This window comes from Plecotus auritus, assembly GCF_963455305.1.
Source record: "Plecotus auritus genome assembly, chromosome: 8".
In the NCBI taxonomy this organism is placed as follows: domain Eukaryota; kingdom Metazoa; phylum Chordata; class Mammalia; order Chiroptera; family Vespertilionidae; genus Plecotus; species Plecotus auritus.
In genome coordinates, this window is record NC_137782.1 from 164,324,920 (window position 1) to 164,339,142 (window position 14,223).

At 41.6% G+C, this 14,223-nt stretch overlaps 1 protein-coding gene across 2 annotated transcripts in view; it reads left to right on the plus strand.

The window, feature by feature from the left end:
- The window catches only part of ASXL2 (ASXL transcriptional regulator 2), a 78,551-nt gene that overhangs the window by 12,133 nt on the left and 52,195 nt on the right, over positions 1 to 14,223 (plus strand). For both annotated transcript variants that reach the window (XM_080683673.1, XM_080683674.1), the window contains exon 2: positions 6,583 to 6,665. In XM_080683673.1, coding sequence (XP_080539799.1) covers positions 6,583 to 6,665 — 83 coding nt within the window. The remainder of the gene's footprint in view (positions 1 to 6,582; positions 6,666 to 14,223) is intronic.

A 14,223-nucleotide genomic window follows, 5' to 3' on the forward strand; every position in this document is an offset into this window, starting at 1 on the left:
AAATTCGTGCATGGGTAGGGTCCCTAAGCCTGGCCGGCGATCAGGGCCGATCTGTGGGGCAACCGGCAGGGCGATCAGGGGGGCCCCACTGGCACCCACCTTGGCTGGCCTGGCGCCCCACTTGCTGGCCCTGCCCCCCACTGCCAGTCGCCTCCCTCTGTGGGGCGACCAGGGGGGCCCCTGCTGGCACCCACCTTGGCTGGCCTGGGGCCTGAGGGTTGGGGGCAGCTCCTGCATTGAGCGTCTGCCCCTGGTGGTCAGTGCGCATCATAGTGACCGGTCATTCCGCTGGTCGTTCCACCATTTGGTCGATTTGCATATTAGGCTTTTATTATATAGGATTGTTAGGTCAAAGATATATCCATCTAAGCCAAATTGTGCTTCAAAAAGGATTGTATCATTTTACAGCAGTGGATAACAGTATTTGCTCCCCACATCCTAGACTTCTAGTCATTTTCACCTTTGTCAGTTCAGTGGGTGAAAAAAAAAAGCTGGTTTGATTTTGATTCTATATTTGTGATTATATGACTGTGGTTGAACATCTTTTTAGATGTGTACTGACCACTTGTATTTCTGTTTCTCTTTATATCCTTTGTTCTTTATTTTGAATTGTTGTTGTTTTTCTATTGATTTATAACAACTTACTCTGTGTGATATGTTTTCCATTTTTTTTCTAGTTTTCTTTAGATTTTGTTCATGGGCGTGCATGTGCATCCATGTAGTACCAAGTTTTTCATTTAGAAAAATATTTTTTATTAATTTCAGAGAGGAAGAGAGAGGGAGAAAGAGAGATAGAAACAATGATGAGAGAGAATCGTTGATCTGCTGCATCCTGCACGCCCCACCTTGGGGATCCAGCCTGCCACCTGACAGGGAACCATACCGTGACCTCCTGGTTCATAGGTCGATGCTTAACCATTGAGCCATGCCAGGCAGGCTGATTAAAGATATCTTTAATGACAACATAATGTATCACTGTTTTCAATTTAGAAATAATTTATTGAGTTCCTCCTGTCTTTCAGGCATTGTCTAATTGGATTACCATAAAGATAAAGAGGCCTGTGGTTTCTGCTTTGCTATTGAACTAGAGATCTCTTTGGGAGGGGGAGTAAAATTGATTTATTATCTTAATATTGGGAATTTTGATTGTTTATTTTTATAACTGTTATAAATAATAACTGCAGTGAGCACCTTTGTGCCTAGATCTTGTATGTATTTCTGTTATTATGCTTTTATAGATTGCTGGAAGAAATGTTATTGGGTAAGAGGATGTCAATGTTTGAAAAGCCCTTGAAGTTACATGTTACCAAATTGTTTTCCGAAAGGTGTATCACCTTACTGCCCCAGCTGTGTAGTGTGTGTGTGCCTGTCTTACTGAACCCTTGAAGGATTGACTATTTCCACTTTTGAAAATTTTTGCCATTTTATTAGGTGACAGATAGACTTTCAGGTATAGAATGGAGTGGAGAAGTTAAGTCAGATACAGAGAATGGCATGAGCAAAGGTAGGATATTGCCAGTGTGTGTTGCAGGATATTGACACTCCCTTACAGTTTATTCCTCACACAGCTAGCGTTCCATATTAAGCCCACTCTTGTTACCATGCCTGGCTACGTGTCATATAGTTCTCAGCTTAAATGTTGGGTAGTCATTGAGGCCTGACTGCTCAGAATTATCTCTTTTCTCATTTACTATGAACCTTATCACCCTGTTTTATTTTGTTTATTGCACTTAAACCACTATTTAAAAAATATTTCTTTTTGCTTACATATTGTCTGTTTCTACCATTAGAATTGCTAACTTTCTATCTTTTCAGAAAGTTCTTCCATTTCCTTTGTGGATTTGACCAAGTTAGTTAGTTGGTACATAAGTGTTTTATTATTTTGTAGTTTCTGTTATTTGAAATATTGCATAATTTTTATAGGAAGAATTGAAGGTTCTTTACCTTTGTTTCTGTAGTTTTTTATGTCTTTTTTAGTATTTCTTCTCATATTATACTATGTCTATCTCTCCCTTCCCCATCTTCTCTCCACCCTAGTTATGAACAACAGGACTTGTTTCTTATTCATCTTCGTATCCCCAATTTTTGACACTTAAGGAGTACTTAGTAAATGTCCATTAAAATAAGAGTTAATTTTAGGAGTAGTGTGGATGTGTAACTGGACCATATATAGCATAAGGCTTAGGAGCAAAGAATTTTGTTTCCATCACGTATTAACTGATGTGATCGTGGTCAAGTGACTTATTTTCTCTGTGCCTCAGTTTTTGTATCTGAAAAAATGTCATAATAGTACCTACCTCATAGGTTTGTTGTAAAGATTAAATGAGCTAATATATGTAAAACACTTAGGATAGTACCTGACACTTAAATGCTAGAAAAACATTAAGTGTTATTATCAATTCTTCAGAATTTTGAGAAAATTTTGGTTTTGAGAACTTTTTTTGTTGTTGCTTAAACTAGGGAGTGCACATAACATCTGGACTTCTTGGATAATCAGATAAAAACAATCTAAGCTAGGAATGAACTATTTCAGGATGACTTGATTAGAGCTGTTCAGAATTGAGGTAAAATTACCCCTGGACTTACGAAGCCCAGCCTATGTAATCTCTGGTTTTCCTAAACTGCCTCTCTGTATAGATTTGTATTTAAATATTCTCAGCCACTTCTTATATTCAAGTTTCTGCTCCTGAATCTACAAACTTACTTGCAATTGCACTTACCTTTCATCTTTCTTGTTTAAAAATATATATAGAGAGAAGCATTTTTACTATTGTCTAAATCCTGTGTTCCTAATTCCTCAGTCAACCATCACAGGTTTTAGACCTTCCATAGGTAGGCACTAGGGATACTAGAAGAACAAGACAGATGGTCCCAGCCCGCCTGAGCTTATGTACCAGTGGGCAGGACAGATGATTTAAAATGCAATTAAAATAAATACAGTGTGATAAGTACTACTGGGGGTGTATAGAGTGCTGCTGTAGGAGCATAAATACTTTTGAAACCATGGGAGGATGAAATGCCCAAGGGCCGTAGAAATTAAGACAAGAGAATCCTGAGGAAAATCAACATTAAAAGATTGTGGAGAATGAAAAGTTGCTCGTGAAGAGGTAGAAGGGAAACAAGGAGAGTCTGGTGTCACAGAAGCTGAACAGAGAAGTGCATCTCAGGACAGAGGTAGTGATCAAGAGATACTGCTAAGCAGCCAGGTAAGGTCCTTTTCCTTCTTTCCTTTGCTAATATTTGGCTCTATAAATTATTTCTTCTGTCTAAATTCCATGTATTCCTTGTTATTATCTGTTCAGTTCCTGAACCCATACAGTGAGTGTTTGTATAGTGCGTTTGGTAGGTGCGGGATACTGCATCCTCTGAATTAATTTTGTTTCTGAGTGTCAAATTATCACAAGTTCGGGTAATAAGGGATTTGTCTCATTTGTGTCTGCTTCTATTTGCCTCCCATGTTGGGATGGGGAAAGTTGGGATAGCTAAGGATACTTCGGTCTCCTTTTATCCTTGTCCAGTGAAACTTGTTCAAATCCACTTAACAAAATTCCTTGAATTCAGATTTCCTTCACTTTTCTAGGAGTTGTTTTAACTCCCTGTTGCCAACTTTGGACTTCCCATTCAGTGCTAAACCCCCTCAAATTTGATTTCTTCCCTCCTGATGAAATGGAATTTAAACTTGTAAAGCTAGTCAAAAGGCTTCTTATTGCTAAGTCCAGTGGATTTTGAAGTTGTTATCTCAACTTCTAGGCAGTTTTTGACATTGTTGACCACTTCATCCTTCTTAGAATGTTTGTCTTTTGTGAGGCACCATATTCTTTGGTTTTCTTCCAGTTTCTCTGGCCACTCCTTAGTTTACTTCCTAGTTTTCCTTCTCTGACTCGTAAACATTCGTATATTGGTTCTGTAGCATAGGCTCTAATCAGTCATTCTGCATATTTCCTGGGTGACCTTGTTCATTACAGTGGCATTGATTAACCTAATTAAAGGTTTTTGGACAGCAAGTAAGCCATAAAAACACTGAAGTAAATCTATAAAGATTCATGTTTTTTATCTGTACATATTATTTTTTAATATATTTTTATTGATTTCAGAGAGGAAGAGAGAGAGAGAAACATCAGTGATGATAGAGAATCACTGATTGGCTGCCTCCTGCACAGCCCATACTGGGGGCTGAGCATGCAACCTGGGCATGAGCCCTGACCTGAATCGAACCGTGACCTCCTGGTTCATAGGTCCAGGCTCAATCACTGAGCCATGCCGACTGGGCTGAGCATTTATTCAGATTATCAAAGTAGTTTCTAAAAATTGTGTTAATATGGTTCCATAAACAGTTCCAGTGGAATATTTTGTTTTGATATACACTGCCCTCCTGTGGTTAAATTAAGCTAAATGTTTTTTATAAAACTAGTATTTTCATTTACATTAAACCTGTGGTAAAAAAAAAAAGTAATATTATTGCAATACACTGATAATATTGTAATAGTAATATAATGGAATACTGTACTTTTGCTCAGCAATATATGTAGCCATGTTTTTCTCTCTAGTTTTTCCTCTTTGGTTTCTCTAGTGTGTCTCTACATTTTTCTCATTCTATGTCTTTGCACATTTTCCTATTAAAAATAAGTAAATTAAAAGAGTCAAATGAAAATATTAAGCTATTGAAGGGAGGGAAGGTACACTTAAATGTAGACATGTTAAAACAAAAAGAGCCCTGGCTGGTGTGGCTCAGATGGTTGGGTGTTGTCCTGTGCACCAGGAGGTAGCCTGTTTGATTCCTAGTCATGGGCACATGCCTGGGTTGCTGGTAGGGGGTGTGCAGGATGCAGCCGCATGATGTTGCGCTCTCACATAGATATTTCTCTCTCTCTTTCTAAAAATCAATAAATTATGCTTTTTTAAATTAAAAAATATGTTTTTATTGATTTCAGAGAAGAAGGGAGAGGGAGAGAGAGAGAGAAACATCAGTGGTGAGAGAGAATCATTGATCAGCTGCCTCCTGCATGCCCCACACTGGTGAATGAACCTGCAACCTGGGCAAGTGCTCTGACCAGGAATTGAACTGTGACCTCCTGGTTCATGCATCGATACTTAACCACTGAGCCACGCCAGCTGGGAAATAAATTATTCTTTAAAGAAAAAAGATCAATCAGTTATAATACATGAAATTAATAGAAATCTCAGTGGAAAACAACAGAAATGAAAAGATGAAAAATAGACTGGAAAAGTGTTTGCAGTAAATGTGACAGTGTAAGTTTTAACAAATTTAGTATGAAAACAGAACTATTGACAAAGGAGGTAAAAGCATACAATAGAGTAGAAATAGTCTCTTCAATAAATGGTGTTGGAAAACCTGGACAGGTACATACTGTTTGGGTCTGTTCTGCATATGCGCCTCCTACTGGCTATTTTGAGAACCAGATAAGTAGTATGTTGGGGGTTGGAGTCACATAAGCATAGTTTGGGGTGACCTCAGGGGTTTTTATAGAACTTTATGGTATCTCTTTCTTTAGCCCCCTTTTCTTTCTTTTGCACTTTCTGACTTCTAGAGACCCTTCTCCCTTGTCCTGTCACTGGATAACTGGAGTTGTCATTTCTGTTTTGCTACACACTTCCACAATCACATCTGCCTTCTATGCCAAGCAAAGCAGCAAGATGGTAGAGAAGGAATATAAGCCATGAGGATTCTCTTCACACTCATGGGACCTTCCTTGGAGATTTAGGTCCCTATCTGTCCATTGCTGCTATCATCACTGCCACAACTGCTGCCTTTGGATTGCCTGGGGACAGGGGCCAAGAGAAAGGGAAAACAAAACAAAATCCCAGAGGGTCCCCCCTCTGCTCTTCAGACCAAAAAGGAAAAGTCTTCTCTTGAAATCATTTCTGTCTGCACTTAGAGTGCAGTTTTGAGTTTGGACTGCCATTGAGTCCAGGCTAAGTAGTCCCAAGGTACTTCTAGTTGTGGTTTCCTCCCTCAAGCCAACTGCTACCATTTTCAGAGTCCTCAGATAGCTGCTCCATGTATTCTGTTTAGGTTTTTAGTTGTATGTATTCATTGGGAGAGATAGAATAAACTGGGCTTATTCTGTTTTTATTAGAATCAGAACACAGGTACCATTTTAATTTCATTATAACTGTATTAATTTGTTTTGGTTATGCATTTTTGAGAATCCATGCTGTATTAGGCTTTTCTGGAATGTGAAGATAGAAAATCTTTAAGGTGCTTATAGTAGGTACACAGGTAGGCCTGTGATGTAGGGGTAGAGACAGAAAGTAAACATTTCATATTATGCATTAATAATTAATAATTGAGTTATTAATTATACCCCTTTTATCTATTTCTGCTTCAGGTTTGACTTGTTTGTGACTAAAGGAGAGACGATCCTATTTATATATTTCATTAATATTCCACTTTTCTTATCCCAAAATATAAGGGATGAAAAATCTCTGGATGTGTATGTGCTGGATGAAATTAATACATAGTTTTAATAAGAATGAAGAATATACTTAAATATATAATTATAATAAGAATAAGAACTTACAATAAGAAAAATAATTTATTATTATATACTTGTTTCTCAGGTCTTAGAAAAATACCCCAATACACCCATGAGTCATAAAGAAATTCTTCAAGTTATCCAGAGAGAAGGACTAAAAGAAATCAGGTGAGTTATTAAAATATTGTTAGTAATAATTATAGTCCATGATTAGAGTATTTTATAGTATATAGCAGTGTATTTAAATCCTAAAGATTGATTATTTAGTGATAACTGCATTGTTAATTTCTTATTTATTCAGTTGTCAGATCTTAGGCATTTTCAATCATAGCACAGTTATAAAACCAAAAGTAAGTTTTAATAAATTCTTAGAAGGTAACTATCTCTACACCCATGCACATTAATTCTTATCTGGCCTAGAGCCATCTTCAAGCCTTCATCTATCAATTCAGGCTTTTGATTTAATAAGTTCGATCACTAGCAGATAAAAAGTACTCTAGTGCAAGGAGAGTGCTAGAGGTAGGCAGTCTAGGAAGAAATAACTTTGGCCACAAAGCACACAATGGAAAAGATACATATAAGGAGTATATATTTCAGATATTAGTCTTACTTTCAAATATAGCAGCCTGGGATAAATTAATATAGGATTGAAGGTAAACATATTTTAATTTCTAAGAGCCTTATTATATTACAACTAGAGGCCCGGTGCACAAAATTTGTGCACGGGTGGAGTCCCTCCACCTGGCCGCGATTGGGGCCAATTGGGGCCAGTGGCTGGGGAGGGACCATGGGAGGGTTTCAGGGCATGTCCGGCCCCATCTCGCCCAGTCCCGATTAGCCGGACCCCAGCAGCAAGCTAACCTATTGGTTGGGAGCATCTGCCCCCTGGTGGTCAGTGCGCATCATAGCGACCTATTGGTCCACTGCTTGGTCGGACACTTAGCTTGTTAGGCTTTTATTTTATTTTATTTTTAAAATATATTTTATTGATTTTTTTACAGAGAAGAAAGGAGAGGGATAGAGAGTTAGAAACATCGATGAGAGAGAAACATCGATTCAGCTGCCTCTTGCTCACTCCCTACTGGGGATGTGCCCGCAACCAAGGTACATGCCCTTGATCAGAATCGAACCTGGGACCTTTCAGTCCGCAGGTTGACGCTCTATCCACTGAGCCAAACCGGTTAGGCTGTTAGGCTTTTATATATATAGATTTGTAACTCACAATGCGGAATGCTCGGCACGCACTTTTCCTCCAGCCCCTGGTCTTGGAGATGTCATGTCCTTCCTAGGCTCAGCTCACCCTCTTCAGCTGCCACACGAAGTAAATTACATCGTGTGTGTGGAAACCCTTTGTAGGCTCCATGGGTGTGTCTTTACTTCGCTGCAGTTCTGATTATCCCAACATAAGGAGAGACACTCTCATTATCAGGTAACACCATTGTGGTAAGACCCCTGCTCAACCTCTTGCAGCAGTTTTAAATAGGTCATCGATCACCCTAGATCTGTGGTCGGCAAACTTCGGCTCACAAGCCACATGTGGCTCTTTGGCCCCTTGAATATGGCTCTTCTACAAAATACCATGGCCTGGGCGAGTCTATTTTGAAGAAGTGGCGTTAGAAGAAGTTTAAGTTTAAAAAATTTGGCTCTCAAAAGAAATTTCAATCGTTGTACTGTTGATATTTGGCTCTGTTGACTAAGGAGTTTACCGACCACTGCTCTAGATGGTTTGGTTCAGTGGATAGAGCCCTGGCCTTCGGACTGAAGGGTCCTGGGTTCAATTCCAGTCAAGGGCACATTCCTGGGTTGCGGGCTCAATCCCCAATAGGGGGGCATGCAGGAGGCAGTGGATCGATTCTCTCTCATCATTGATGTTTCTGTCTCTCCCTCTGCCTTCCTCTCTGAAATCAATAAAAATATATTAACAAAAATAAAAATAAATAGGCTGTGAATTAAATGTCACTGCTCTCCATCCATCCAGTTCCCTCACACCCTCTTTTGTCTTCGCCTCCCCTACCCAATACACACACACACACACACACACACACACACACACAAACACATACACACACAAACACACACACACACACATTGCTGGGGTCTGTAAAATGGCATCAGGATTTCTAGTTCAACTAAAGGCGACGTTTCTGCACGAACCTCCTTCCCCGCCCATCTCTGACCCCAGTCCTGTGGGGTCTCTCCATCCCTCCCCTCCATCTAACTTGGTGGGCCCTGCTCTGCCCCCTCCTCCTACAACCTCTTGTCTGCAGCCTCCCCCTTTCTCCTCCGGTGGTGGAGCTCCCCAAAGGTTGTGTGGGGGTGGGGTGGGGCTGTGCGGGGCAGGGCGGGGTTGTGCAGGGCAAGCCCAGGAAGGGCCTTGGAGGAGAGCTGGGGTGACGGGTCACGGCACGGGGTGCGGGGAGAGGAGAGGAAGAGACATGGAGCCTGTCCCCTGGGAGAGGCACTGGGCTCCTCGGCTGCCCCCACCCAGCAGCTTTTTAGGCCCCTGCGCAGCTGTCACCCTCCGCCCCTCACTGCCTCCTGCTTCCTTTCAAGTTTTGGACTTGGTTTCTCCGACTCAGCCCTGACCCCCTCTCTGCTGCATCCCTGGGAGCCTGAGGCCAAGGTGCGCCTGGCCTGTCCCCCCATAATGGTGCTACCCACTCTCCTGGAATAGTTAATGAAACTTAACAAATAAAAAGAAGCATCTCTGAAGATTGTAAATTGTGCACTGAGAACGCCACAGGCTGCTAATAACCATGCCAGCCTCCCGTGCCACTTGGTCCCTCCTGGCTCCCGCCCCCGCCTGCCTCTGCCTGAGGCTTGGGCCAAACCTTGGGAGCTTCCTAACAGCTCTCACCTCACACCTCACTTTCCAGTCCAGCCCACCAGCGCCCACAGCAAGCTAAACTATCAGTAAAAGTGTCTGCCCCCTGGTGATCAGTGCGCATCATAGCGACTGGCCGAGCGGTCGAACTCCCAGCAGAGCTCTGGTCAAGAGGACAATTTGCATATTAGACTTTTATTATGTACTAGAAGCTCAGCATGCAAAATCGCCTGGCCCCGCCCACTCGCGTGCGCCTCGCTGTGCTCGCAGCGTCTGCCCGCTGCCCGCTGGCCGCCAGCCTTGCTGTGATCGGAGCCTGTGGACCTGGCCTCGTGAGCTTCGAGCCCCGCCCCACTGCTGCAAGTAGCTCGCAGGCCGGGGTGGGGGAGGGGGCGGGGGAAGGGACTGAGAGGTGCTCCATGCACCTCCTGGTGACTGGTCATTGGGCGTTACGGCCACAGGTTTTTTTTTTGTTGTTTTTTTTTTAAATATATTTTTTATTGATGTTTTACAGAGAGGAAGGGAGAGGGATAGAGAGTTAGAAACATCGATGAGAGAGAAACATCGATCAGCTGCCTCCTGCACGTCCCCTACCGGGGATGAGCCCGCAACCAAGGTACATGCCCTTGACCGGAATCGAACCTGGGACCCTTGAGTCCGCAGGCTGACGCTCTATCCACTGAGCCACACCAGTCAGGGCATGGGCCACAGGCTTTTTATAATATAGATAGGATAGCACATAATAGTCACTGTCTATAATCAAGACCCCTTGTCATAAAAAAATGTTAAAATTATGTTCAACATACTTTGTAGGTTAAGGTGGAAATCTGGGAGTTTATATTAGAGATATTTTCATTGAGATAGAAAAGCTTGTGCTTTAAAACTGCTACTAGTTGTTCTCAATGGGAGACCATATTGTTTAACACCCTTAGGGAAAGTGTTCAGAATTTTGGGGAGCTATTTTTTTTTTTTTTTTTTGATTGCCACAATGACTAGAAAGTAACAGGGATGCTAAATATCTTCCTTTGAAAAACTGTTCACCTCAAATGCCAGTAGTATTCCTATTGAGAAATAGTGAGTTATGCTGATACACTTGTAAATAAACAACAAAATATTGTAGATTTTCATTCTCTTTTTTTTTTCTTTACCATGAAATTCAATTTGAGATTTTTTTATTGCTTTACTTTGCTAATGCAGTTAAAAACTTTTGATTTGTGGCCAAATGTCAGTAGGTTGGGAATAAATTAAGTTTACTTTATTAATATAAAACAATGAAGTATAAATTAGTATAACTTGCTTTATATAATGTATGTCCCTGAAAAATTGTGTGAACATTTGTAAATTAAAATCTATTTGAAATATGTTAGCTCTTAAATGTATTTTTTGTAAATTATTTTAAAATGTATCGATATAATTCCAAGTTGTTATTGTTATTTGAATTAGTTATATTTATTAGATTAAAATTAAAGCACAATACCCATTTAATCACACATCAATTTGTATAAGGCTATAGGAGAAGACGATAAGTGATTATTGTGACTAAGGAATGAATTATGCTAAGGTATTCTAATATCCGTTTATAACACTATTGGGTCTTAGAGAATGGGAATGAGCTAGGGATTTCATTTCTTTTCATAAAATTAGACTTGATACACAATGGGGAAATCAGTCAGGAAATCTAGTATGTAGAGATCAGACTTCACCAGTCCTTTAGGTCAAAATGCCAATTGCAGGTTCATCCAGCTCTAACATAGTAAGGCTCTGTGACTTTAAACTTGTCATTATCATTTCTAGGGAGTAGGCAAGAACAGTAAATAAGTAAAGAACGTAAATAAAAAAAAGAACAGAAGGAAGAACTTATGGTGGTGCAGTTATGTGACCACAACCCAGTTCTTTCTAAGTCATCAGTGACTTACATTTTGCCAACTCCATGGGACTTTTAGTTTTCACCTCTCTTGTCAGCCTTACTTATCACAGCTGACGACTACTTCCTTCTTGAAACTGTTTTGTTGCCTGAAGTGACCACAAACATTCCTGCTTTCCTTCCTCTCTAAGTTTTTCTTCTCTCTTTTTCTCATTACCTTCTCTCCAACTTACGTGTACTTTCGTCCATTCTCATAGCTTTAAATGCTAGTTTTGGCTTGTCAATTCCCAAATATGTAGGGAATTTGCTGCCCACTGCAGCCTTGATACATGCTGATGCTTTAGCAAGGAATGTGCTTTCCCTCACTTAACTCTTACTTATTTTTTAGGTGTCAGTTTGAATGTCTTTTTCAGAAAACTTTGACTTTCTGGTCTAGATTACATTTTCCTTTTTTAGTTTATTATAGTGTGTTCTGTGTTGTTTCTTCATGGCACTTAAGGTTTAAAATTATATATTTTTGTAATATTAAAAACATCATGTAGCTTCTCCATAGTTTAAGCTAGCTCCATTAGGGCAGTGACACTGTTTGCTTTTCCCGCCCCACGCTGCCCCCATTGTCCTTGGCATATAACTGATATTGAAAACCTACTTATTAATGAATATATGAAATATAAGTTGGAAGATCACATTCAAATGTAGTTATAACTTATTCTCATTGCTGTGATGTGTCAAATGGTAGTCTTATAATCTTTAAAGTTTTTAGACAGGTTATAGAATGAAATGGATACTGTGCTTGTTGAAGATGTGCTATTTTTTACAATTTTATTTTTATTTCTCAGTCCTCAATACATGGATTTCAACTCGTTTTCCCTTTGTAGTTTTTTGTCTGCTTGCCCATTTTGAAGAATCTTGCTTAATTTGTTTCGGATGTTGATGACTAGTTCCTGGTGTGTTACAGAATTTAAAAATCCTTTTTCTTTTGTGATAAGATACTTTGACTTATGTTACAGCCTAAGTTTATAAGTCAGGTACTGAAAACAGTTTTTTAAATATAAAGGTTTACTTTTGGAAAATTCCAAACTAAAAAGTGTGCATTGTCCAGTATAAATTACAAATAGTCCTTCCAACATTCCAGTATGTATCTAACAGTTAAGAACTCAAGAGACTATTTGTGTGCCATTTGGATATTCTGGATTGTTGTCAGAAAAGAGAAACTAAATATAGACATTAAGCATACATAATATTGATAAAACATATACACAGAATAGTACATAGATCAAAGTGCTTATGTATACTTTGGGACTGTTCCTGCTCACCATTTACTGGTCTCAACAACTCATTACTACTTAGTCTGTTGTAAACCAGGTTTCTTCCCTCCATCAGCTGTGGCTGCCATTAATGTTTATAAATGTGTTTTTACAGCGTTAAGTGTGTAGGACTGCAAGGCTTCCTTCTAAAGTAGTCATTGCTTTTAATGCTTCTCCCAGTGGAGTCTTCTTAACTTGCTTTGCTCATCCTATTAGCTATACATTGAGGGGCCAGATTATTATGATCTCTGAATGAATAATAATCTGGCCACTCAGTGTGTATGTGTGTATGTGAGTGTGTGTGTGTGTGTGTATATCCTATAAAATAAAAGAGTAATATGCAAATTAACCACCACTCTGCTATACTCACAAGTGACGCCCACCAACCAATCAGGAGAGAGTATGCAAATTAACCCAACCAAGATGGCTGCTGCCACGGAGAGAGCAGGAGTCTTGGGTTTCCCTGGCAATGGAGGAAGCCAAGTTTTCCGCCTGCCCTGGCGGGCCCAGGCCTCCACTCAAGGCTACAAAGTTTGAATTATAGAAGATAAATAAATCCCAACAAAAATGACGGCAGCCACAGAGCTGCAGAGAGCAGGAGGCTTGAGTTGCCCCCGCCACTGGAGGAAGCCAAGTTTCCGCATCCCTGGCCTGCTTTGGCCTCTGCTTAAGGCTACAAAATTTCAATTATAGAAGATAGGTAAATCCCAACAAATATGGCTGTGGCCACGGAGCGAGCAGGAGGCTTGGCTCCGCTCAAAGCTTCAAAGTTTCAATTATAGAAGATAAATAAATCCCAGATACCAGGGCCTCCACTTGGGTCACTGGGGGGCGTGGCCAGCCTGCAAACCACCACAGGCCCCTCACCCAGGCTGCCCCACACCCCAAGAGAACCCCCACCCTGATCTGGGACACCCTTCAGGGCAAACCAGCCGGCCCCCACCCGTGCACCAGGCCTCTATCCTATCTAATCCTCTTATCTAATAAAAGAATAATATGCAAATTGACCATCACTCCAACACACAAGATGGCTGCCCCCATGTGGTCAAAGATGACTGACCCCATGTGGACACAAGATGGCCACCACAAGATGGCCAGCAGGGGATGGCAGTTGGGAGGGACCAGGCTTGCAAGGGAGGGCAGTTGGGGGCGATCAAGCCTGCAGGGGAGGGCAGTTAGGGGTGACCAGGCTGGCAGAGGAGGGAAGTTGGGGGCGACCGGGCCTGCAGGGAAGGACAGTTGGGGGGGACCCAGGCCTGCAGAGGAGGGCAGTTGGGGGGGACCAGGCCTGCAGGGGAGGGCAGTTAGGGGTGACCAGGCCTGCAGTGGAGGGCAGTTAGGGGTGACCAGGCCTGCAGGGGAGGGCAGTTAGGGGTGACCAGGCCGGCAGGGGAGCAGTTAGGCATCAATCAGGCTGGCAGTGGAGTGGTTAGGGGGTGATTAGGCTGGCAGGCAGAAGCGGTTAGGGGCAATCAGGAAGGCAGGCAGGCGAGCAGTTGGGAGCCAGCAGTCCTGGATTGTGAGAGGGATGTCCCACTGCCTGTTTAGGCCCAATCCCACTGGATTGGAAGGAAGCCAAGCTTTCCCCACTGGGATCAGGCCTAAACGGGCAGTTGGACATCCCTCGAGGTGTCCCAGATTGGAGAGGGTGCAGGCTGGGCTGAGGGACACCTCCCCCCCCCCCCGCCCCGTGCACGAATTTCATGCACCGGGCCTCTAGTGTGTGTGTGT